The following is a 25,664-nucleotide window of genomic DNA, read 5'->3' on the forward strand; positions in this document are numbered from 1 at the left end:
CAGATGAGGAAAACGGTGACAAAACACAGAGAAAATGTCAAATACTCTGACAAAGTAGAAATTGTACCATTTACAAAAATTGGGAAGAGAGTAACAAAAATAGGAGTGGAGTGAGGACTGCAATCTAAAGCATACACTGGCTGGCAGTCACAGCAGGTATTTAACAATAAAACATCAAGTAGTAGAGAAATATATGCACATAGAGATTTTTTTTTTAACTGTGAAAACAGTTCAGTTCTGTTAAGTTCAGTCACTCAGTCGTGTCCACCTCTTTGTGACCCCATGAACCGCAGCACGCCAGGCCTCCCTGTCCATCACCAACTCCTGGAGTTTTCCCAAACTCGTGTCCATTGAGTTGGTGATGCCATCCAGCCATCTCATCCTCTGTGGTCCCCTTCTCCTCCTGCCTTCATTCTTTCCCAGCATCAGAGTCTTTTCAAATGAGTCAGCTCTTCGCATCAAGTGGCCGAAGTATTGGAGTTTCAGCTTCAACATCAGTCCTTCCAATGAACACCCAGGACTGATCTCCTTTAGGATGGACTGGTTGGATCTCCTTGCAGTCCAAGGGACTCTCAAGAGTCTTCTCCAACACCACAGTTCAAAAGCATCAATTCTTCGGCGCTCAGCCTTCTTCACAGTCCAACTCTCACATCCATACATGACTACTGGAAAAACCATAGCCTTGACTAGATGGACCTTCGTTGGCAAAGTAATGTCTCTGCTTTTTAATATGTTGTCTAGGTTGGTAATAACTTTTCTTCCAAGGGGCAAAGGTCTTTTAATTTCATGGCTGCAAGTCACCATCTGCAGTGATTTTGGAGCCAAAAAAAATAGTCATCCACTGTTTCTACTGTTTCCCCATCTATTTACCATGAAGTGATGGGACCAGATGCCATGATCTTAGTTTTCTGAATGTTGACCTTTCCCCCCCCCCTTTTTTTAAATTAATTTTATTTTATTTAACTTTACAATATTGTATTGGTTTTGCCTTTAAGCCAACTTTTTCACTGTCCTCTTTCACTTTCATCAAGAGGCTCTTTAGTTCTTCACTTCCTGCCATAAGCGTGATGTCATCTGCATATCTGAGCTCCTGGCAATCTTGATTCCAGCTTGTGCTTCTTCCAGCCCAGCGTTTCTCATGATGTACTCTGCATATAAGCAGGGTGACAATATACAGCTTTGTCACACTCCTTTTCCAATTTTGAACCAATCAGTTGTTCCATGTCCGGTTCTAATTGTTCCTTCTTCACCTGCATTACAGGCTTTTCAGGAGACAGGTAAGGTGGTCTAGAACTCCCATTTCTTTGAATAATTTTCCACACTATATTAAAATTTAAGAATTTTCCGTATTATATAAAAAGCCCTGAAAATGAATCCTAAAAGACTACAACTTAACAGAAAAACTGGGGAGAAAAAAAATTGACAGAATAAGAAATACAAATGGCGCAGCTTCATCTATCATAAAATAAATGTGTCAGAGAAAGATAAATATCACATGGTATCACATACATGTGAAATCTAAAAGAATGGTACAAGTGAACCTATTTACAAAAGAGAAATAGTCACAGATGTATAAAACAAACAAGGTTAACAATGGGGAAAGAAAAAGGGAGGGATAAATTGGGAGACTGGGATTGACATATACACGATACTATATATAAAACAGGTAACTAATTAAGGAGCTACTGTATAGCACAGGGAACTCTTCTCAATTATCTGTAATGACCTAAATGGGAAACAGATCTAAAAAAAGTGGCTATATGTATGTGTAACTGATTCACTTTGCTGTATGGCAGAAAACAATGAAACACTGTAAATCAACTATACTCCAATAAAAATTATTTTTTAAAAAAGGTAAGTTTGAGTTAAGGCAACACTCAGATACCATTTCTCACCTATAAGATTGGTGAAGGTCCAAAGTTAGATAATATACTCTGCCGGAAAATGAGGCAATCTCAAATACCTATGCAGAGCAATTTGCCAATATCTACCCAAATTACAAATGCATATACCTTGACCCAGTCAAATTCCTGAAATTTACTTGCACTCTATAAACGACGTTTCCCCATTTTAAGCCTAGGTTTCCCCAGTGGCTCAGCGGGTAAAGAATTTGCCTGCAATACAGGAGACACAGGAGACAGGGGTTCTTTCCCTGGGCTGGAAAGATCCCCTGGGAGAGGAAATGACAACCCACTCTAGTATTCTTGCCTGGAGAATTCCATGGACAGAGGAGCCTGTTGGGTACAGTCCATGGGGTTCCACAGAGTTGGACACGACTGAGCATGCACGCATCTCTCCATCCAAGGTTATCTACTACTGCACTATTTGCATTAGCAAATGCTGAGAAGCAACTCAAAGGTTCATCAAAAGGGTTAAATACACCATAGTACTTACATAAGACACAACACTATGAAACTGTTATAAAGCATTCTGTGTATTGTCATTGAAAGCTCTCTAAAATGTATTACAAAGTGAAAAAAGCAAAGTAGAAAACAGTGCAAAAATTGATTGAAAATAAGATCTCAGGTTGGTTTTGGCTTATACATGCATAAATATGTTAGAAGATAAACAATACATAAAATTAGTTGTGAGTAGAAAATAGGGAAATAGGTGAAAAGAACAATTTATGCTGTATATCTTTTACTATTGCTTAATTGTTGGGTCACATAAATTTATCAAAATTTTAATATGTCAATGTATTTTGTAACCAAAACTGAAGCAAACTTAGGAGATGGTTGCAAAGGAATAATCTTAGCAGGAGATAAGATCATGCCCTGGGCCTTTTATTCATATCTTTGCCAGACAATGCTGGCCTGCTCAGAAGCAAAGTTGGAAGGGAAAGGATAAACTAAGAGAACATTAAGTGAAAGACCTAAAATATAAAGTTAAAGAACAGTTCCCCTTAGATCTCCAGCTATGGTACTTACATTCTAGAACTAAGTGGAAACAAGGACACATCTAGAGCCTAGTAAGCTTTTAAGTGGGCTGCATTACCAAAGAAACCACAAACCAAAAGTCTGTTCAAATCCTAAAGTCCTTATCTTCCACTGCTGTTGTTCAGTCGCCAAGTCATGTACTGCTCTTTGCAATTACATGGACTACGGCACAGCAGGCTCCCCTGTCCATCACTATCTTCCGGAGCTTGCTCAGACTCAGTTCAGTTCAGTCTCTCAGTTGTGTCCTACTCTTTGCGACCCCATGGACTGTAGCACACCAGGCTTCCCTGTCCATCACCAACTCCTGGAGCTTGCTCAAACTCATGTCCATAGAATTGGTGATACCATCCAACCATCTCATTCTCTGTCATCCCCTTCTCCTCCTGCCTTCAATCTTTTCCAGCATCAGGGTCTTTTCCAATGAGTCAGTTCTCGCATTAGGTGGCCAAAGTACTGGAGTTTCAGCTTCAACATCAGTCCTTCCAATGAACATTCAGGACTGATTTCCTTTAGAATTGACCAGTTTGATCTCCTTGCAGTCCAAGGGACTGTCAAGAGTCTTCTCCAACACCACAGTTCAAAGCCATCGATTCTTTGGTGTTCAGCTTTCTTTATAGTCCAACTCTCACATACATACATGACTACTGGAAAAACCATAGCTTTGACAAGATGGACTTCTGTCGGCAAATTAATGTCTCTGCTTTTTAATATGTTGTCTAGGTTGGTCATAGCTTTTCTTCCAAGGAGCAAGTGTCTTTTAATTTCATGGCTGCAGTCACTATCTGCAGTGATTTTGGAGCCCAAAGAAATAAATTCTTTCACTGATTCCACTGTTTCCCTATCTATTTGCCGTGAAGTGATGGGACCAGATGCCATGATCTTCGTTTTCTGAATGTTGAGCTTTAAGCCAACTTTTTCACTGTCCTCTTTCACTTTCATCAAGAGGCTCTTTAGTTCTTCTTCACTTTCTGCCATAAGGGTGGTGTCATCTGCATATCTGAGGTTACTGATATTTCTCCTGGCAATCTTGATTTCAGCTTGTGCTTCATCCGGTCCAGCATTTCTCATGATGTACTCTGCATATAAGTTAAATAAACAGGGTGACAATATACAGCCTTGATGTACTCCTTTCCCAATTTGGAACTAGTCTGTTGTTCCATGTCCAGTTCTAACTGTTGCTTCTTGACCTGCATACAAGTTTCTCAGTAGGCAGGTAAGGTGATCTGCTATTCCCATCTCTTTAAGAATTTTGCACAGTTTTTTGTGATCCACACAGTCAAAGGCTTTGGCGTAGTCAATAAAGCAGAAGTAGATGTTTTTCTGGAATTCCCTTGCTTATTCTATGCTCCAACAGATATTGGCAATATGATCTCTGGTTCCTCTGCCTTTTCTAAATCTAGCTTGAACATCTGGAAGTTCATAGTTCACATACTGTTGAAGCCTGGCTTGGAGAATTTTGAGCATTACTTTGCTAGCGTGTGAGATGAGTGCAATTGTGCGGTGGTTTGAACATTCTTTGGCATTGCTCAGACTCATATCCGTCCGAAGGACTCTCAAGAGTCATCTCCTGCACCACAATTTGAAAGCATCAATTCTTTGGTACTCAGTATTCTTTATGGTCCAACACCCATACGTGACTGCTGGAAAAATCATAGCTTTGACTATACGGACCTCAGTCAACAAAATGATGCCTCTGCTTTCATCTAGGATTGTCATTGCTTTTCTTGCAAGGAACAAACATCTTTTAATTTCACAGCTGCAGTAACCATTCGCAGTGATTTTGGAGCCCAAGAAAACGAAATCTGTCACTGTTTCCACTTTTTCCCAACCTATTTGCCATGAAGTGATTGGACCAGATGCCATGATCTAAGGTTTTTGAATGTTGAGTTTTAAGCCAGGTTTTCATTCTCTTCTTTTACCCTCATCAAGAGGCTCTTTGGTTTCTCTTCACTTTCTGCCATTACAGTGGTACCATCTGCATATATAATATTATTTATCTTCCATTAGTTTTCTCCATATATTTACTTTTTCGTGGTTTGCCATCCTTAAAGTCTAAAATCTCTTCTTGTCTTGTTGCTTCTTTACAAATTTATTGTTTTTTGTTCAGATGTTATAGAAACCCCAAGTTTAAACCAAACCTTTGAGTTACTCATCACCAAATAGTCTCATGTATTTATTCAGAATACATGCATTTGTAAACTTCTGTTTTTCTCTTTTTAATTTTTGTCAGTCTAATTTGCAAGGCCTCAACCAATAAACCTCAGATGGGTAGAGGAAAAAGATTTTTCTCCTCCCTTACTAGGACATATATGTTACAGTAAGAGTGTAAAGAAAAATCAACTGGAGTCTGACCCTGAGATGACCTAGACACTGAAATTAGCAGACAAGAATTTTAAATCCCAAGGTTTAATGCTCAAGGACATAAAAGAAAATATAATCAATGAAGAAATAAGCTAGCTCAGCAGAAAAATAGGAAATATGAAAAAATAATTAACATGGAAATTTTAGAACTCATAAAATAATATATGAAATAAAAATTGATTGGGTGGCCTTAACAGCAGATTGTAAATAATAGGAGGGTCAGTGAACTTAAACACAGATCATTACAAACTATGTTTAAAATACAGAAAGATTTTTTTTTAAAAAGAAAGAAAAATCCAGTGATTTATGGAACAGTATTAAAAGGTCAACATACTTGTAATTGGAAACCCAAAAGGAGAAAAATTAGAGAATGGGGCAGGAAAAGAATATTTAAAGAAATGATGCCCTCAAATTTCCCAACTTTAGTGAAAGATAAATTTGAATACTGAAATGGCATATACCAAGCAAATTTAGGCACATCATAGTTAAATGGCTGGAGGGAAAACAGAGAAAATCTTGAAAGTAATCAGAGAGAACAACACAGTACACATGGGGAAATAGTAATATGAATGATAGCTGACTTTGTATCAGAAATCGTAGAGACCAGAAGACAGTAGAAGGAAATATTTAAAGTCTGGGGAAAAAAATTGAACCCAGAACTCTGTATTTTGCAGAAATACCCTTTAAATATGAAAGCAATAACAGCAGCACTACTCATAATAGCCCAAAAGTAGGAAAAATCTCAAAGGTTCATTAACCAATAAGTGGAGAAATAAAATGTATATCTATACAATACAACATTATTTGGTGATAAAAATAAAGTACTGAGACATGCTACAAAATAGATAACTCTACAACATAAAGTAACTCAGGCTAAGTCAAAGAAGCCATTCACAAAATAACCCTTATTGTCTCATTCCATTTGTATTAAATATCCAAAATAGGATAATGAGACTGAAAGTAGATTAAGTATGTGGTAGAGAATAGGGATTAATTACAAATGTTTGTGGTGTACTTCTAAGTGTGAAAGTGAACGTGTTAGTCACTTAGTTGTGTCCGACTCTTGGGACCCCGTGGACTGTAGCCCGCCAGGCTCCTCTGTCCATGGAATTCTCCAGGCAAGAATACTGGAGTGGGTTCCCTTCTCCAGGGAATCTTCCTGACACAAGGATCGAACCCTGGTCTCCCGCGTTGCAGGCAGGTTCACAGATTCTTTACCATCTGAGCCACCAGGGAAGCTTTTAGGAGAGGATGAAAAATGTCCTAAAATTAGATTACAGTGATAGTTCATTGCATAACACTGTGAACATATGAAAAAACATTGAACTATTTACTTTAACTGGGCAAATTATATGATATGCTAATTATATCTCAATAAAGCTGCTAAGAAAAAGACTGAAGGCAGTATAAAGACATTTTTAGATACAAGAAAAAAAAGATAACTTATGGTCAGCAGCCTGTTTTGTAAGAAAAGTAAAAAGGAAGGTCTCCCAGCTCAGGGGAAATAACTAGATGGGAGACAAATCTATAGAAAGGGATGATGAGCACTGGAAACAGTTAAAAAAAGTGTCACTTAAATCTCCATTTAGAAAAATACATATGACTATTTAAACCAAAACCAAAAATACTGTATTGTGGAGCCTACAGACTTATGTAGATACATTACTTAGGATAATGACGGCATAAAGAATAGGGAAACAAGTGAAACAATACGGTTGGCAAGATTCTGCATCTTATATGAAGTGAAAATCAGTCATGATCATATTAACTGTCAAGTTAAACCTGTATATATCCTTGGAGCAAAAATTAAAAATATAATACAGAGGTAGTTAAAAGGCTTATAAATTAAAATGAAATCCCACCTTCATGTTTAGTCATTTTAAACAATACTAGCCACAAGACTCATATTGTTGGTAGTCATGGGCTAAAGGACACACACAAAAAATATATATATAAGATATGTAATACTTGCAACACACCTCAACTATATTTAGACTGTGCATTAAGTACAAGTAAGTAATACATTTACTGTGTTAAGATGCTCTACACTACTGATAAATGAATTAAAAAAGGTTATTTAACAAAAGCTAAATTATAAAGTCTATGAAGCAGAGATGAACAATGCCAAGGTCCTTCAAAAAATGGAGAATGGCTGTATATATATTAACATATCTAAAGAAAAAGCCTGTCAATCTGAGGAGCTGTTGGTCAGCAAGAGAAACCCAGGGGCAAAGAGCACAAGAGGCAAACTTCAGCAGTATTCATCTAAGCACTAATAGAGAAGTTATGGGCCAGACTTCAAGTATTACAGTCCTAGGTAAGATTATTCCTCTTATGGAAATGAATGCAACAGGCTAGTGACAAATCCAATTTATATAACTTTGTTTCCATTCTATATTCCCTAAACAATGCTCTAATTATAAACTTGACTTCCCATGTGTAACAGTCTACACAGAGAAAATACCTGACTCACATTAACTCAAGTCTGTGTTAACTACCACTCAAAAGTTAATAAACTGGAATGGTTATTTTAGTTATTAGTCTCTACAGGCCCAGTTTGTGTTCATGAGGGATGAGAACCCCCTCCCCCCGCCATGCTATGCATGGGGCTTCCCTGGTGGCTCAGAAGGTAAAGAATCTGCCTGCAATGCTGGGGACCTGGGTTCAATCTCTGGGTTGGGAAGTTCCCCTGGAGAAGGAAATGGCTATCCACTCCAGTATTCTTGTCTGGGAAATCCCACAGACAGAGGAGCTTGGTGGGCTACAGTCCATAGCATCACAAAGACTCAGACACGACAGAGTGGCTAATACACACATACTACACTATGCATAATTAGGTCTGAAAGCATGGAGACCAAGAGAGGATCTCCAGGTTGTGAAAACACGGTTATATGGTTATACAGAATTTCATAAGGCTACTTATTTTATGGCCTAGGTGTACAAACTTTACCGAGTAGTTCATTTTCTTTTTAATTACAAGAGTTTGAAATTTAAATCTTCATATTATTAAAAAACTTGCTTTTGCTTTTTAACAGACGTACTTGCTTACATAAGACAGTGGGATAAAGAGATACTGCTGACAAAACACTAGTGAAAGGTCAGGAAATCAGATATAGTCCCTGACATAAGCTACCCCTTACATGTAACAGAAAAGAGATTCATTCACAAAACTGGAAAATAGTGCCCAATTCTTGTTTATAATGATTTATTTTTACAGCAACTAGTGAATTGTTTTTTGTGCTCCAAAATCACAGCAGATGGTGACTGAAGCCATGAAATTAAAAGACGCTTACTCCTTGGAAGGAAAGTTATGACCAACCTAGATAGCATATTGAAAAGCAGAGACATTACTTTGCCAACAAAGGTCTGTCTAGTCAAGGCTATGGTTTTTCCAGTGGTCATGTATGGATGTGAGAGTTGGACTGTGAAGAAGGCTGAGCGCCGAAGAATTGATGCTTTTGAACTGTGGTGTTGGAGAAGACTCTTGAGAGTCCCTTGGACTGCAAGGAGATCCAACCAGTCCATTCTGAAGGAGATCAGCCCTGGGATTTCTTTGGAAGGAATGATGGTAAAGCTGAAACTCTAGTACTTTGGCCACCTCATGAGAAGAGTTGACTCATTGGAAAAGACTCTGATGCTGGGAGGGATTGGGGCAGGAGGAGAAGGGGACGACAGAGGATGAGATGGCTGGATGGCATCACTGACTCGATGGACGTGAGTCTGAGTGAACTCCAGGAGTTGGTGATGGACAGGGAGGCCTGGCGTGCTGCGATTCATGGGGTCGCAAAGAGTCAGACACGACTGAGCGACTGAACTGAACTGAACTGAGTGAATTGTTTACCTACATAATGATAGTATTAGATCTCAATATTACATTTGTTATTACTACATCTGCTTGTACTGTCTTGGTAGAAATCAGATAAAATGGTTTTATCAGAATGAAGAATGAACAGGTCCTAGATCAAACCTCAATATTCCCAGTGAAATGTGTTAAAAGAATTGCATCATAAAGATCTATAAATATAATATTTACACATTTTTTCTTGATGGCCATAATTAGCTCTATATTTTGAATTTCTATTTAACACATATTGGTTGAGATGCTTTGTAAAAAGGATGAGGCAGGTGTAAAACTGAGGAAATTAATTTAATGATATTTTTAAGGCTTCTTTTCATGGCCTTTCCCTCATTTGAGCTCTTCCCATTCTAATACTTTATTAGACAAAGAAAATTTTCTGAGATTTTTAGAAGCACTGGTTTGTTATTAACTTAATGAGAGAAGGAAATGTGTAAACTAAAAAGGGCAAAAAAACAATTCAATATATCTCTGTAGAAAATCGCAAATAACTTTTATTTTCAAATCCAATCTATTGTAAACATCTTCCTCACAGAATTTATTATATCTTAGCTTTGATTACTTGGTATTAAATATCCTTATTTTTCAGTGATAAGATTTCCAAATTCTTCTCTATCCTGGTTTTCCTCGTCAACATTTTACCGAGAAATTTTTTTTTTCTTTTAGCATTTATTATATTCTAGGACTTATACTGGATGCAAGCAATTCAAAGACAAGTAAGAGGATGCATTTTCTCTAAGGGGCTTATTATTCTATTAGGGAGCAGCATATACAGAAGTCATTTAAGTGACATAAAGAGTCATAAAGATGTCTAAAACATGTTTGAGTATGTGAGAATATAATTACTAGCTGATATTTAGGGTAATCCTCAAACTGGTGGCTTAATACAAGAAAAGTGTTTTATTCACAGGCAGCCCTCTCCATCACTTAAATCTACTACCTTGAAAACATGGCCTTCAAGGTCACTGAGGTAGGAAAAAGATAGGCTGGAGTTTTTCAGGAAACAGTTGTCTGGGGCCAGGTTTGGAAGTGGCCTGAATCCCTTCCCATAACACTCTGTCCCAGAACTCAATCTCAGGGATCCAACTTATCGACAAGTGGGGCTGGGAAATGTAGAAGACCCCAAAGGTATTTATTGAACACTAACAGGCTCTGCCACAGAGTGTAAATGGAGGCCAGTTAATTCTACTTAGAAAAGCTTTATAGAAAATATAATGCTTGAACTGGGTACCAGATCACTCTATCAGTTTTCCATTGTACATGATGAGAAAACCAAGAGAATCAACTGAAAAAATATTACAAACAATAAAAGAATTTAGCAGAATAGCTGGGCCTCCATTCATTCGAAAGATAATTATTGAGCACTTGTTCTAGATCTATGGGAAACATCACTGAATAAAATAAAATAAAATAAAAATTCTTAAATTTTTAAATTAAAAAAACCATGGAGTTTATAATCGATCCTGGGGAGATAGTAAGTAATAAAGTAAACAAGGGCTTTCCTGGTGACTCAGTGATAAAGAATCTGCCTGCCAATGCAAGAGACACAGGTTTGATCCCTGATCTGGGAAGATCTCACATGCCATGGAGTAACTAAGTCTGTGTGCCACAACTAATCAGCCTGTGCTCTAGAGCCCAGGAGCTGCAACTACTGAGCCCATGTGCCACAACTAGTGAAGTCCACGCATCCTAGAGCCTCTGCAACAAGAGAAGCCACTGCAATGAAAAGCCCATGCACCACGAGTAGAGAGTAGCCCCTGCTCGCCACCACCAGAGAAAAGTCTGTGTAGTAATGAAGATCCAGTGCAATCAAAAATAAAATAAATAAAAATTATTTTAAAAATAAATAAAAAATCAGATAGCATGTTAGTGGATCATAAGAGATGTGGATAAAGGAAGAGTGGAAATGGGAGAAGAATAGGTTTCATTTTTTAAATAGTGGTCCAGAAGTTGACAGTGAAGAGATGCATGATGTGAGGGAATTAGCCATAAGGATATCTTGAGGAAGAGCATTCTATAACAGAAGGAAAAACCAAGACATTATCTTAAAGTCAGGAACTTTCTTGGCATTGGGGAACACCAAGGATGCCAGTGTGGCTGAAGTAGACTGAACAACAGGAGAGGAATAAGATATGAGGGTAGAGAAATACGACAGCCATTTAAGCCTCTGGTCTTTATGTGAGTGAAATGGAAAGTCATTGAAGAGTTTTAAATATAGGAATAACATGATATTTATTAAGTTTATGTGTAAAATGATTTATATTTGCAGCAAAACATAAAATCTATAGGAAAAAACTAGAGAAATGTGCAAAATTTATATTAAATATATATTTATTTTATATATTAAATATATATTTAAATATATATAAAATATATATTAAATATATAAAACATTTATATTAAATGTTTTATAAAATGTGTCCACCCCTAAAGGACACAAAAGGGAATTTGAATAAGTAAGAAGATATGTATTATTCTTGGATAAAAAGACTCAGCACTATAAAAAATTTTTTTTCCTTACATGAATGTATCAATTTAATGCAATTAATAAAAAAAAAAACTGTCCTTATGTGAATGTATCAATTTAATGCAATTACCCACTCAAAAAAATCCACAGTCTTTCTTTCTGGACAGATAAATTAATTTTAAAAGTTCATATGAAAAAATTAAAAATCAAGGGTGGTTGGGGTGTGGTGATGCAAAACCTAGACTTACTATATATTAAATCTCACTATAAAGATCCAACAATTAAAAGAAGTTGCTACTGGCACATGAACAGGCCAAAGGAAAATGAGAGAAATTCCAGAAAGAATTCAAATACTTACATTTGAAACTTAGTATATAACAAAGCTGGCATTTCACATCAGTAGAGGAATTCAAGCATTTAATAAATACTTACTGAGTACCTATTATGTTTCAGGCACAATTCCATGAGTAACTATGAGTAAAAGTTCTTGTCCTTATGAGGATGACATTCTAATGGGAATTATGACATTAAATCAATAATGTTGAGAGGACTGGGTAGTTATATTGAAGAAGATAAATCTGGACCATATACATACTCTAAGTAGAATAAATTTTTAACTTTTAAAAAGAACCTGAAACAAACATGAGAAAATTCATTATAACCTTGGAGTAAGAAAGACTTTTCTAAGTATGACTCAAATTTGAAGTTTAAGAAAAAAACAAAAGACTGAAAATTTTGACTGCAGACAAATAAAAGAACTACTGCATGGAAAAGTAAACACCGTAGGATAGAGAAAAAGAAACATAATAAACTATAAATAATTATTTTAAATTAATATTATACATAAAAGGCTAACCTCCCCAATATAAGACAAGTTCTAGAAATAAAAAGTATCAATAACCCAATTTTTAAAAATAAGCAAATATGTGAACAAACGTTTATCAAAAAAGATAACTAGTATTTAAGCAATGAAAGATGTCTGACTTTACATATAATTAGGAAAATATAAATGAAAAGAACACTGAGATACTATGGTTTTAATCTATCGTATTTGCAAAAATCCAGAAGTTTGACAACTCTGTTGTAATGGAAACAGTTACTCAAATACATTACTGGCAGGAGTTCAAAATAGTATTATAATCCCCATAGAGAACTATTTGGCGACACCTATTAAAATCACAAAAGTATGTATCTTCAATCCTGAAATCTTACCTCTAGGAATTTACTTTCTAGATAAGTGATTTCATACATGTGCAGATTTATACACACAGTTATATACTTCAGCACTGTGTAAGCAGTAACATCCAATGATGAGTTCAAAGAGCTTAAGGATGAAGAGAAAATCAAACCCAAAGAAAGTGCAAAAAAGAAATAACGAGCAGATGTTAGCCAATGCTGCTGCTGCTGCTAAGTCGCTTTAGTCGTGTTCGACACTGTGCGACCCCACAGACGGCAGCCCACCAGGCTCCCCTGTCCCTGGGATTCTCCAGGCAAGAACACTGGAGTGGGTTGCCATTTACTTGTGCTTAAATTTTTCATAACATCTTTGGGCAAGAGGAGTTTGTTTCTTCAATTTCAAATGTGAGTCAAAGAAGTGAGGCAAATAGTCCACAAGCATACAGCTTGTATGGGCAAAGACAGTCTCACAGCTATGCTGAAGTCTAGACCCTGCGTTCTTAAACAAAACTCAACACTGTCTGCTATGAAAATATGTTGTTACATTGTTGTTCTTATGTAGTCGCTAAGTCCTGTCCAATTCTTTTGCAACCCCAAAGACTGTATCCCACCAGGCTCCTCTGTCCATGGGATTTCCCAGGCAAGAACATATGCTCTATGACTGTTCTTTCCAGGCCCGGAAAGTTACCCTAAGAAAAAAACTGAAACGAGAACTTCACTCCATATATACAGAGCTGCTTATTCATTCCACAGATATTGGTTGATTGTTCACTATGTGTCAGGAAATATCCTTAAGTAATTTATAAGAAATAAATGCAGGCACTAACCTGGCAGAGGTGACAGGCAAGTGTCCCATTGCCAGTGCTTCTCCCTAGGCCCTGCCAGAACCAGTAGTCATGTGGAGCCCTCTCCCCAGGGGGGATGCCCCTTGACTGTCAGGCTCTGTTGGCCAGAGGGGAATGCGTTTCAAGCCTCACAGGTCTGAAACAACAGCAAGGCAGCTGAAGAGACAATAAAGATCCAGGGCAAAGTTAAACAATAAGGTTCATCTCCTACACAAGGCCACTCCTTCAAAATTGGGAGAGAGAGCTATCTTGCCTAATACATAGAAACAAATACAGAGTCAAGCAAAATGAGGAAACAGAGGGATATGTTCCAAATGAAAGAATAAGCTGAACTCCAGGAAAACAAAAAACAAAAAACCTAAGTGAAATGGTATTTAAGTGAAAAGTCACTTAATGGCCTAAGTGAAAAGTCATTTACCTAATAAACAGTTAAAAGTAATAGTTATAAAGACACCAAACTTGGAAGAAGAAAGGATAAACACAGAGATAACTTCAACAAAGAAAAAGAAAATATAAGAAAGTACCAAACAGAAGTCAGAGAGCTGAAGAACACAATAAATGAACTAAAAAAATACACTGCTGCTGCTGCGTCACTTCAGTCATGTCAGACTCTGCGATCCCATAGACGGCAGCCCACCAGGCTCCCCTGTCCCTGGGATTCTCCAGGCAAGAACACTGGAATGGGTTGCCATTTCCTTCTCCAATGCATGAAAGTGAAAAGTGGAAGTGAAGTCACTCAGTGGTGTTCGACTCTTCCCGACCCCATGGACTGCAGCCCACCAGGCTCCTCCACCCATGGGATTTTCCAGGCAAGAGTACTGGAGTGGGGTGCCACTGCCTTCTCCGAAAAAAAATATACTAGAGGGGTTCAACACCAGACTAGATTAAGGAGAAAGAATCAGTGTTCTAGGGTATAGGACACTCTGTGCTGCTGCTGCTGCTAAGTCGCTTCAGTCGTATCCGACTCTGTGCGACTCCATAGATGGCAGCCCACCAGGCTTCTCCGTCCATGGGATTCTCCAGGCAAGAACACTGGAGTGGGTTGCCATTTTCCTTCTTCAATGCATGAAAGTGAAGTCGCTTAGTCGTGTCCGACTCTTAGCGACCCCATGGACTGCAGCCTACCAGGCTCCTCCATCCATGGGATTTTCCAGGCAACAGAACTCAGCAAAACAGAGCAGGAAAACAAACGAAAAAAAGATTTTAAAAAGAGAAGACAGCTTAAAGGACCAATGGGACAGCATCAAATACAATAAAATTTACATTACAGGGGTCTCAGAAGAAGAGCAAGAGAAAAAGGAGCAGAAAGCTTATTCAAAGAAACAATGACTGAAACTTCCCTAACTTAAGGACACAGACATTCATGCATATGAATGTCAAATCATTATGCTATACATCTGAAATGAATGGAATGTTGCATGTCAACCATGCTATGCTATGCTATGCTAAGTCGCTTCAGTCGTGTCCAACTCTGTGTGACCCCATAGACGGCAGCCCACCAGGCTCCCCCATCCCTGGGATTCTCCAGGCAAGAACACTGGAGTGGGTTGCCATTTCCTTCTCCAATGCATGAAAGTGAAAAGTGAAAGTGAAGTCACTCAGTCGTGTCTGACTCTTAGCGACCCCATGGACTGCAGCCTACCAGGCTCCTCCGTCCATGGGATTTTCCAAGCAAGAGTACTAGAGCGGGGTGCCATTGCCTTCTCCAATGTCAACCATACTTCATTAGAAATGGCACCAAGAGATAAGGCAATTAAAAAAAAGCATTTATGAGATAATGTTAGATGGAAAAAGTTGACTACTATCTTTGATTTATCCTACATAAAAACAACTGGTCATGAGGCTCAGGCTAAGGGCTGAACTGATATGAAGTTATGTGATTTGGATGGGGACTGAGGTAAATTACTAATTTACAAGTTTCACTGGAAAAAAAAAATCAGTGAAATAGGAAACAAAAACGCAATTGAGAAAAATCAACAAAGCTTAAAACTGGTGTTAAAAAAATAATAAATAAACCTCTAGGAAAAAAAGAAAAAACACAAAACATTTACATCAGAAATTAAAAGGTGACCATCACTATAGATACAGACTTTTCAGATGTTTAAAAGGTAATAAGAGAATAACATTGCATAGGAACCTGGAACGTTAGGTCCATGAATCAAGGTGAATTCATGGACAGGAGATGGCAAGAGTGAACATTGACATTTTTGGAATCAGTGAACTAAAATGGATGGGAATGGGTGGATTTAATTCAGATGACCACTATATCTACTACTGTGGACAAGAATCCCTTAGAAGGAATGGTGAAGCCCTTTATAGTCAACAAAAGAGTCTGAAATGCAGTACTTGGTTACAATCTCAAAAATGACAGAAATGACCTGTATTGGTTTCCAAGGCAAACCATTCAACATCACAGTATTTCAAGTCTATGCCCCAACCACTGATGCTGAAGAAGATGAAGTTGAACGATTCTATGAAGACCTACAAGACCTTCTAGAACTAACACCAAAAAAGATGCCCTTTTCATCATAGAGGACTGGAATGCAAAAGTAGGAAGTCAAGAGATACCTGGAGTAAGAGTCTTGCTTGGCCTTGGAGCACAAAATAAAGCAGGGCAGAAGCTAACAGAGTTTTGGCAAGAGAATGCATTGATGCATTGGTCATAGCAAATACCCTCTTCCAACAACACAAGAGGCGACTCTACACATGGACATTTCCAGGTGGTCAATACCGAAATCAAATTGATTACAGTCTTTGCAGCCAAAGATGGAAAAGCTCTATACAGTCAGCAAAAACAAGACCGGGAGCTGACTGTGGCTCAGATCATGAACTCTTTATTATAAAATTCAGGCTCAAACTGAAGAAAGTAGGGAAAACCACTAGGTCATTCATATGACCTAAATCAAATCTCTTATGATTATACAGTAGAGGTGATGACTAGATTCAAGGGATTAGATCCGATAAGAGTGCCTGAAGAACTATGGACAGAGGTTTGTAACACTGTACAGGACGTGGTGACCAACACCATCCTCAAGAAAAAGAAATGCAGGGAGGCAAAGCGGTTGTCTGAGGAGGCCTTACAAATAGCTGAGAAAAGAAGAGAAGTGAAAGGTAAAGTAGAAAGGGAAAGATAAACCCAATTGAATGCAGAGTTCCAGAGAATAGAAAGGAGAAATAAGAAATCCTTTTTAAGTGAACAATGCAAAGAAACAGAGGAAAACAACAGAATGGGAAAGACCAGAGATCTCTTTAAGAAAATTGGAGATACAAAGGGAGCATTTCATGCAAAGAAGGCACAATAAAGGACAAAATAGCAAGGACTTAACAGAACAGAGGGATTAAGAAGAGGTGGCAAGAATACACAGAACTGTACAAAAAAGCTCTTAATGACCCAGATAACCACAGTGGTGTGATCACTCACCTAGAGCCAGACATCCTGGAGTGTGAGGTCAAGTGGGCCTTAGGAAATGTGGCTATGAACAAAGTTAGTGGAGCTGATGGAATTCCAGCTGAGCTAGTTAAAATCCTAAAAGATGATGCTGTTAAAGTGCTGTACTCAATATGCCAGCAAATTTGGAAAACTCAGCAGTGGCCTCAGGACTGGAAAAGGTCAGCTTTTATTCCAATACCAAAGAAAGGCAACGCCAAACAATGCTCAAACTACCGCACAATTGCACTCATTTCATGTGCTAGCAAGATTATGCTCAAACTCTTTCAGGCTAGGCTTCAGCCCTATGTGAACCAAGAACTTCCAGATGTATAAGCTAGATTTAGAAAAGTCAGAGGAAACAGAGATCAAATTGCCAACATCCGTTGGATCATAGAAAAAGCAAGGGAATTCCAAAAAAACATCTACTTCTGTTTCATTGACTACACTAAAGCCTTTTACTGTATGGATCACAACAAACTATGGAATATTTCTGAAGATATGGGAATACCAGACCACCTTACCTGCCTCCTGAGAAATCTGTTTGCAGGTCAAGAAGCAATAGTTAGAACTGGACATGGAAAAAAGGACTGGTTCAAAATTGGGAAAGGAGTATTTCAAGGCTATATACTGTCACCCTGCTTATTTAACTTATATGCAGGGTACATCATGCAAAATGCTGGGCTAGATGACTTCACAAGCTAGAATCAATACTGCCAGGAGAAATTATCAACAACCTCAGATATGCAGATGATACCACCCTAATGGCAGAAATCAAAGAGGAACTAAAGAGCCTTTTGATGAAGGTGAAAAAGGAGAGTGAAAAAGCTGGTTTAAAACTCAATATTCAAAAAACGAAGATCATGGGGTTCGATCACATCACTTCATGGCAAATAGATGGGAAAAAAGTGGAAACTGTCAGATTTCATTTTCAGGCTCCAAAATCACTGTGGATGGTGACTACAGCCACAAAATTAAAAGATACTTGCTCCTTGGAAGAAAAGCTAAGAAGAACCTAGACAGTGTATTAAAAAGCAGAGACATCACTTTGCTGACAAAGGTCTGTATAGTCAAAGCTATGGTTTTTCCAGTAGTCATGTATGGATGTGAGAGTTGGACCATAAAGGAGGCTGAGCACCAAAGAATTGATGCTTTTGAACTGTGGTGCTGGAGAAGACTCTTGAGAGTGTCTTGGACAGCAAGGAGATCAAAGCAGTCAATCCTAAAGGAAATCAACCCTGAATATTCATTGGAAGGACTGATGTTAAAGCTGAAGCTCCGATACTTTGGCCACCTGATGTGAAGAACTGACTCACTGGAAAAGACCCTGATGTTAGGAAAGATTGAGGGCAAGAGGAAAAGGGCATAACATATACACACTTTTGAACTGTGCTGGAAAAGACTCTTGAGAGTCCTTTGGACTGCAAAGAGTTCACACCAGTCAATTCTTGACTACTCACTGGAAGCACTGATGCTGAAGCTGAAGCGCCAATACTTTGGCCATGTGATGCCAAAAGCCAACTCATTGAAAAAGACTCTGATGCTGGGAACGACTGAAGGTAAAAGAAGGAGGCTGCAGAGGGTGAAATTGTTAGCATCACTGACTCAATGGACATGAATTTGAGCAAATTCTGGAAGTTAGTGAAGGACAGAGAAGCCTGGCATTCTACAGTCCATAGGGTCACAAACAGTTGGACCCAACTTAGCAACTGAACAACAACAATAATATATACATTACCACATAGAAAATGCTGTGCAGTGCTTAGTCGCTCAGTTGTGTCTAACTCTGCAACCCCATGGACTGTAGTCTGCCAGACTCCTCAGTCCATGGGGATTCTCCAGGCAAGAATACTGGAGTGGGTTGCCATGCCTTCCTCTGGGGGATCTTCCTGACCCAGGGATCGAACCCACGTCTCCCACATCGCAGGCAGATTCTTTACCAGCTGAGCCACCAGGGAAGCCCAAGAATACTGGAGTGGGTAGCCTACCCTTCTCCAAGGGATCTTCCCACCCCAGGAATCAAACCGGGATCTCCTGCTCTGCAGGCAGATTCTTTACCAGCTGAGCTACCAAGGAAGCCCATATATAAAATAAATAAATATTAATAATGACCTACTGTATAGCATAGGGGCCTTCCAGGTGGCTCAGTGGGTAAAGAATCTGCCTGCAATGCAAGAGTCGCAAGAGACTCTAGTTCAAACCTTGAGTCAGGAAGATTCCCTTGAGGAGGGCACAGCAACCCACTCCAGTATCCTTGCCTACAGAATCCCACGTACAGAGAGCCTCATGGGCTACAGTCCATAGGGTCGCAAAGAGTAGGACACAACTGAAGTGACTGAGCGTGCATATAGAGCCCAATGGAACTCTACTCAGTACTATGTAATGACCCATGTGGGAAATGAGTCTAAAAAAGTGGGGAAATATATATAATTGATTCACTGTGCTATACAACAGAAAGTAACACAACATTATAAATTAACTATACTCCAATTAAAAAAAAAATAGGGTTTCCCTGGTGGCTCAGTTGGTAAAGAAAGCGCCCACAGTACAGGAGACCTGGGTTCAATCCCTGGGTCTGGAAGATCCCCTAGAGAAAGAAAAGGCAATCTATTCCAGTATTCTTAACTGGGGGGTTACAGTCCATGTGGTTGCAAGAGTTAGACAAGACTTAGCGACTATACCACCATCAATTAAAAAAATAACAATATTGAGCCACTGAATCAAAAAATAGTATATGTGACTCCAAACACATGCACACTGACACATCTGAAGCACAAGTTTCAAAATAACACTTACACTCATTATGTACTATTTATTCTAATATTTTTTTCTGTTCTTTTCATTAATTTTAAGACATGTCAATGAAAATAAACAGAATGTAGGATGGAAAAATAAAACTCAATCATTCCAGTAAAGACAGAAAAGGTGAAGTTCAACTAACTGTATGTGTTTATAGACACACACTGTAAAATTGAAAGAAAAATGTATACGAGTCAAGTACCAAAACAGGAAGGCTAGTGTAACACACTAATGTCAGTTAAATAGATTTTAAGACAAAAAATATTAGTGATGAAGAAGGTCACTATATCATGATAAAAAAGGACACTTCATCAGAAGACCTGGAAGAGAAAATGGCAACCTACTCTAGTATTCTTGCCTGGAAAATCCCATGGACAGAGGAGCCTGGCAGGCTGCAGTCCATGGGGTCGCAAAAAGTTGGACATGACTACACACACACACACACACACACACACACCCCCAGAAGACATAACCATTCTAAATTAATATATGCTTAATAACACTGCCTGAAATACATTCAGCAAAAATTAACAGAAATCATGGTATTAAAAATCCAAAATTAGTGAGAAATTTGGACATAATCCTTTCAGTTCAGTTCAGTCGCTCAGTTGTGTCCAATTCTTTGCGACCCCATGAATCGCAGCACACCAGGCCTCCCTGTCCCCTTTAATTACTGATAAATCATGAAGATAAGATTATTAAGGATATGAGAGATTTGAACAGCACATTATAACAAGCCTGATTTAAGTGTATACATAAATCTTGACATCTGTCGATTAAAGAATCCACAATCTTCTTTCGCAGACACAGACCATTTAAAATTCTGTACGTGAATCAGGCTCTAGAGCAAATCTCAACACTAACAAACTCATACCATGTAGTCCTCAACTTTAAAATATTAGCTTAAAAAAGGAAGATCACTGTGCTAAATAAGCAAATAAAGAAACTACATGAGAAAAACCAGAGGATGCTGGTTTGAAAGTCCAAATAAGAAGAAAAAAAAAAAGAGAGAGAGACAGAAGAAAAAGACCAATGTGTAAGAAAGAGTAAATTAAATTTGTAAAGCCTATTTGTTTATTGCCATTGTAGTATTTCTAAGTATTTTATTAATTTACTTATATATTTCACACAAGAAAAATATACTGACCACTGATTCAGAGATGAATCAACAATTATTTAAACTGTCATCTATCATGGGCAAGGCAATTTCCTAAATGATAAGAATGATGGGGGATATTTATTGTAGAATAAAGAAAGTGAGTATATATGTGATACAAAATACAAGGCAATAAATTCCACACATTTCTCTGTACAGAGAGGAGGATATTAATTTTGATTTGTGATGAGGTGAGTGATTAGGAAGGAGGCAACCTTGAAATACAAGTAGGATTTGAATATGCACATGTGTTTGTACTCGGTCGCAAGTCAAGTTCTACTCTTTGTGACTCTATGAACTGTAGTCTGCCAGGCTCCTCTGTCCATGGGACTTCCCAGGCAAGTATTCTGGAGTGAGATGCCAACAGACAGGAAGAAAAGGAAGGGTGAGAAAATGCAAAATGTGTCTAACATAAATAGTAAATTGTGCAAGGTAGAACTCAGACCAAGGAAGAATAGAAGATCACAAAGGTGGTTTGGGGGCAAACAGTAGATGTCTCTAAAAGCTATGGCAAAAGGTGAAACTTCATGGTATCTGTGGCAGATGGGTAGGTATGAAGGTTGTCACTGAAGTTTTATTTTAGCAGAAGCAGTGATGAGAATTAGGGTCCAAGAAAATTGGCTAGGAAACCATTTCTATAGACAAATCAGGGATTAAGAAGGTATGAGCTAACACAATGATTGTAAGAACACAGGGGGCTAGAAAGATGAGAGACCTACAGCAAAGGCAGAATTTTGACCTGACAACCAGACAAGACTTCAATGACAGTTAAAGAAGAATCAGTGAGTGACAAGGTGGTTGGATTGTCAGAAATAGGGAATGCAGGAAATAGAATGAGTTGGGATGGGAAATGAGTTTGCCTTTACATATAGGCAATATAGCCTATAGGACTGTATTAGAAAAATGGTCCTAAAATTATTAGAAGGCAATTATTTTTACAAAATATGATTTTAAACTTATCTGCCATTCAGTTTCACTGAACTCTTAGTCACTATATTTCTTCCTTTTTGCTCAAGGTGCCTTTTGTTCCTCCTGACTTCACCTTCTTTCAGTATGTTTAATAACTCCAGGATATACCTTGTACACTGTGCAGCAAGTGCTAATCTCAAAGAATCTCCTGTGATCACGCAACATGGTGACCTTGCTTCCTTCCTAGCCATTATGAATCGTGGGGCATGGTTTCAACTTCTCCTCAATTACTACCACTATTAAAGTCTGAAATTAGGAAGAAATCAGATAGATTCTTAAGCCTGGCATGAGTTCCCAGCAAAGCAGCCCATTCTCTTTCATTAGTCACTCTTTAAAAATAAACTAAAAATGCATCTATATAAAATGCAAAAGCAGAGTGACAACCTAAGTTCTATGGGCTAAACATCTGTGTCCCCCAAAAAAATCTTATGTTGAATTTCATAACCCCAATATGATAGTATTAGAAGGTAGAGGCTTTGGGAGGTGATTAAGTCATGAGGATGGAATCCCTCATGAATGGGATTAGCAACCTTATAAAAGAGGCTCTAGTGAACTCTCTCTTCCTGCCATGCATGGCATAATCTTCCATAATTTTCTGAATATGTTTTATAACCCTTTAAAAAGCAAAGAAAAAAAAAACCTTAAGTCAAGGGTCAAACAAAAAACAATCTGGCCTGTGGTTTGTAATTTGCTTACACCTAGAGGAAGGTCCTCCTCATTCTATCATATGTTGTCTCTGCAGTCTGATAGCTGGCTCCTTACCAGCTCTTCCTGACAATAAACCTGCCAGTCAAAAGTTCTACCCAGGTACATCTGCAAACCAGAAAGCATCCAGGCTGGCACCCTGATCTCAGACTTCTGGCCTTTAGAACTATAAGAAATAAATTTTTGTTTTTCATAAGCCACTCAGTCTATGGTATTTTGCTATAGTAGCCTGAACTAAAACACTAGATTTCTTCCCATTTCAATGACTTTCCATATTTCAATACTCTTTAACTCTTTCTTTCCACTTACTCAGTGCAATATAACAGACAGTTAGTATACAGTCAATTTTTCATTTTCTCCTTATTTTTCTATTTCCTTAGGTCTCCTCTCCACCTTTTCTCTAAGGTTTTTCTGAGAATGAAACATGGAAATGTAAATAAAGAATATGGTCAGTAAAGAAATTTGAGGGGATAGTGGAAATATTCTGTATTTCGTGGTGGTGGTGGTTTCACAGGTATAAACATTAGTCAAAATTCATCAGTTAATGCACTTACATGAATGTTGTTTATCATACATAAATTATATTTCAGTAAATGGATTTAAAATGTAATCTAATGTAAAGCATCTGGAGGGTGAGAAATAATTGTTAATTTGTTCCTTTATCCCCTTATTTTTTCACCTAAGAGGAAAAAAATACCTATTTTTAAAAATAGTCAGTCACTATTCCTTCCATGAAAACTTCTAAAAACTCCCTGAGATAATTATAAGGTTATTTCTCTGTCTCTCCTCCTCCACACTAAATCCCAACATTCTTCTCTTTTTCTGAAAATTTCACTTTCCTATTCCTTTATTTAATATGGTCTTAAATCTAGATTCTCTCTCTCTCATTTCAGTTAAATAACAAAAACAGAGTAATTGACACACATGCCACAAAATATCTTTGGATGTCAGCTCTGCTAAAACCTAGGAACAGTACTGGTAGTACCATGTTGTTAGTTCACATATTAAAAGAGGCTTATTGTAACCCCCTTTAATCCTATTCAACCAAACTCACATAAAGTCAGCTATACAAGTACTGTTTTCAAGTCTTTTATTAACCACTGGCTATAACTATACTCCCAAAGTGAATCATATTCTTTTAAAACAATAAAAACTAAGATCCTTTCTTTTCAAAATTTGCTCCCACTGTTAGAAAAACTTAACTCTTCATTTTCAATTTAATATATCAAATGAAGTTTTGGTACCAACACAGTTATCATGTACTTATATATTCTAAATCAAAGCAAAATATCTCATGGTGTGTTTTCTTACATTCGTGAATTCTCTAGCTGTTTTGCCAGAATGTTAAGTATAGACTGTCTTCCCTAATTTGCTAAAATTGTAGAGAGTTTACTAAAACGGATTATTAAAAAATACTAATAGACTGGAAACTACCACTACAAATTTTCAAAATAAATGCTTTTGAGATGATTTGCCACTTTGCTTTGTTTTTTTAAACCATAATTCTTTTCCACTTCTTCAAGGAGTGATAAATACTGAATAAAGAATGTGAGATGAAAAAGGGCAAGGAACACTTCATATTTATATAGATAAATATTTATCTATAAATATTTATATAGATATGAAGTGTTCCTTGCCCTTTTTCATCTCACATTCTTTATTCAATATTTATCACTTCTTAAAGAAGTGAGTAGATAGTGAAAAATAAAATTACCCTCTCCCCCAGCCCATTTTACTCACCTACAAAACGGGCTGGGAATAGTAGGTATCACATAACAAAGTCCTCCATTCAAGCAGAATGACCTGTGACTAGGACCACAGGGCTCTTCGTGATCTAAAACATATACATAAATAAAAGACAAATTATAGTTTTTCTAATAAAATAAGGAAAAGGACTAAATATCTTAGATTGAAGTAGTAATTCTAAAAATTAGAATAAAGAATTGTTTCTTAAAATGAAGGACTTAGTCTTATTCCTTATTTGATAAGCAGGGACTTCTATCTCTTTGAGGGAAAGAAATTAATCTGTCTTAAGGATATGGCCATTAATTACAATGGAGTTTAAAACTGTATTGCAGACATAGGGACTCTCTATAATATATCAAGGGCTTCCCTGGTGGCTCAGTGGTGAAGAATCTACCGGCTAACACAGGAGTCGCGGGTTATCCTGAGTTAGGAAGATTCCCTGGAGAAAAAAAACGGCAACCCACTCCAGTATTGTTGCCTAGAAAATTCCATGGACAGAGAAGCTGGGTGGGCTACAGTCCATGGGTTCAGGAAAGAGTTGGACACAATTTAGCTACTAAACGATATAATAGATTAAAAGGAGAAGACCAGTATCTTAAAATGAATAGTGGCTTTTCTCATTCAGTACAGCTTCGCTTAGAGTTCTGTCCCAATAGTATACTTGGTTTCCTATTTTTCCTTTAAGGTTTCGGATACATTAAAGCCTGAAATTGCTGTGGGAAAAAAAATTTAGATTATTAAATAAATTCTAATGTTCAAAATCATCTTTAAGCATTTCTATATATGACAATTCTAACATCAAAAAACAAAAATATTTTATTAGGTTTTGATTTGCAAGGGGACATTAGGTAATAGCTAGTAACTATAAAGACATACTTCAAGTCCTCAGTAAAACTGAAAACAGTAATACCACCATATGGGATACAGCAAAAAACTTTGGAATATTAAGAAAATAAATTTCCGTGTCTCTCTTCCTTTTTCTCCTCTTTCTCCCTCCTTTCTTCCTTCTTTATCTTTGACCTTTCTGTTATGCTTCTTTCTCTGCCTTCCCTTTCTTTCTTGGTACCTATCCCTCCCTTCCAGACTCTACCTCTTCACTCATTCTTTGAAAAAAAATCCCCCCAAAACCATTATATAGAAAAACTTAGAAATAAACACAGGAGATATGTTATAATGTTGTAACATTATATGTTATATAACATATATGTATATGTATAACAT

The 25,664-nt window shown here is 37.6% G+C and overlaps 1 protein-coding gene across 7 annotated transcripts in view; it reads right to left on the reverse strand.

Moving 5' to 3' along the window:
* NRG4 (neuregulin 4) overlaps positions 1-25,664 on the reverse strand; it is a 117,724-nt gene that overhangs the window by 43,838 nt on the left and 48,222 nt on the right. For all 7 annotated transcript variants that reach the window (XR_003507449.1, XR_003507445.1, XR_003507446.1 and 4 more), the window contains one exon: positions 24,438-24,531. Coding sequence is in view for 1 of the 7 variants with exons in the window: in XM_027521509.1 (XP_027377310.1) it covers positions 24,438-24,531 (94 nt within the window). In the remaining 6 variants the exon portion in view is untranslated. The remainder of the gene's footprint in view (positions 1-24,437; positions 24,532-25,664) is intronic.

This window comes from Bos indicus x Bos taurus, chromosome 21, assembly GCF_003369695.1.
Source record: "Bos indicus x Bos taurus breed Angus x Brahman F1 hybrid chromosome 21, Bos_hybrid_MaternalHap_v2.0, whole genome shotgun sequence".
Lineage (NCBI taxonomy): Eukaryota > Metazoa > Chordata > Mammalia > Artiodactyla > Bovidae > Bos > Bos indicus x Bos taurus.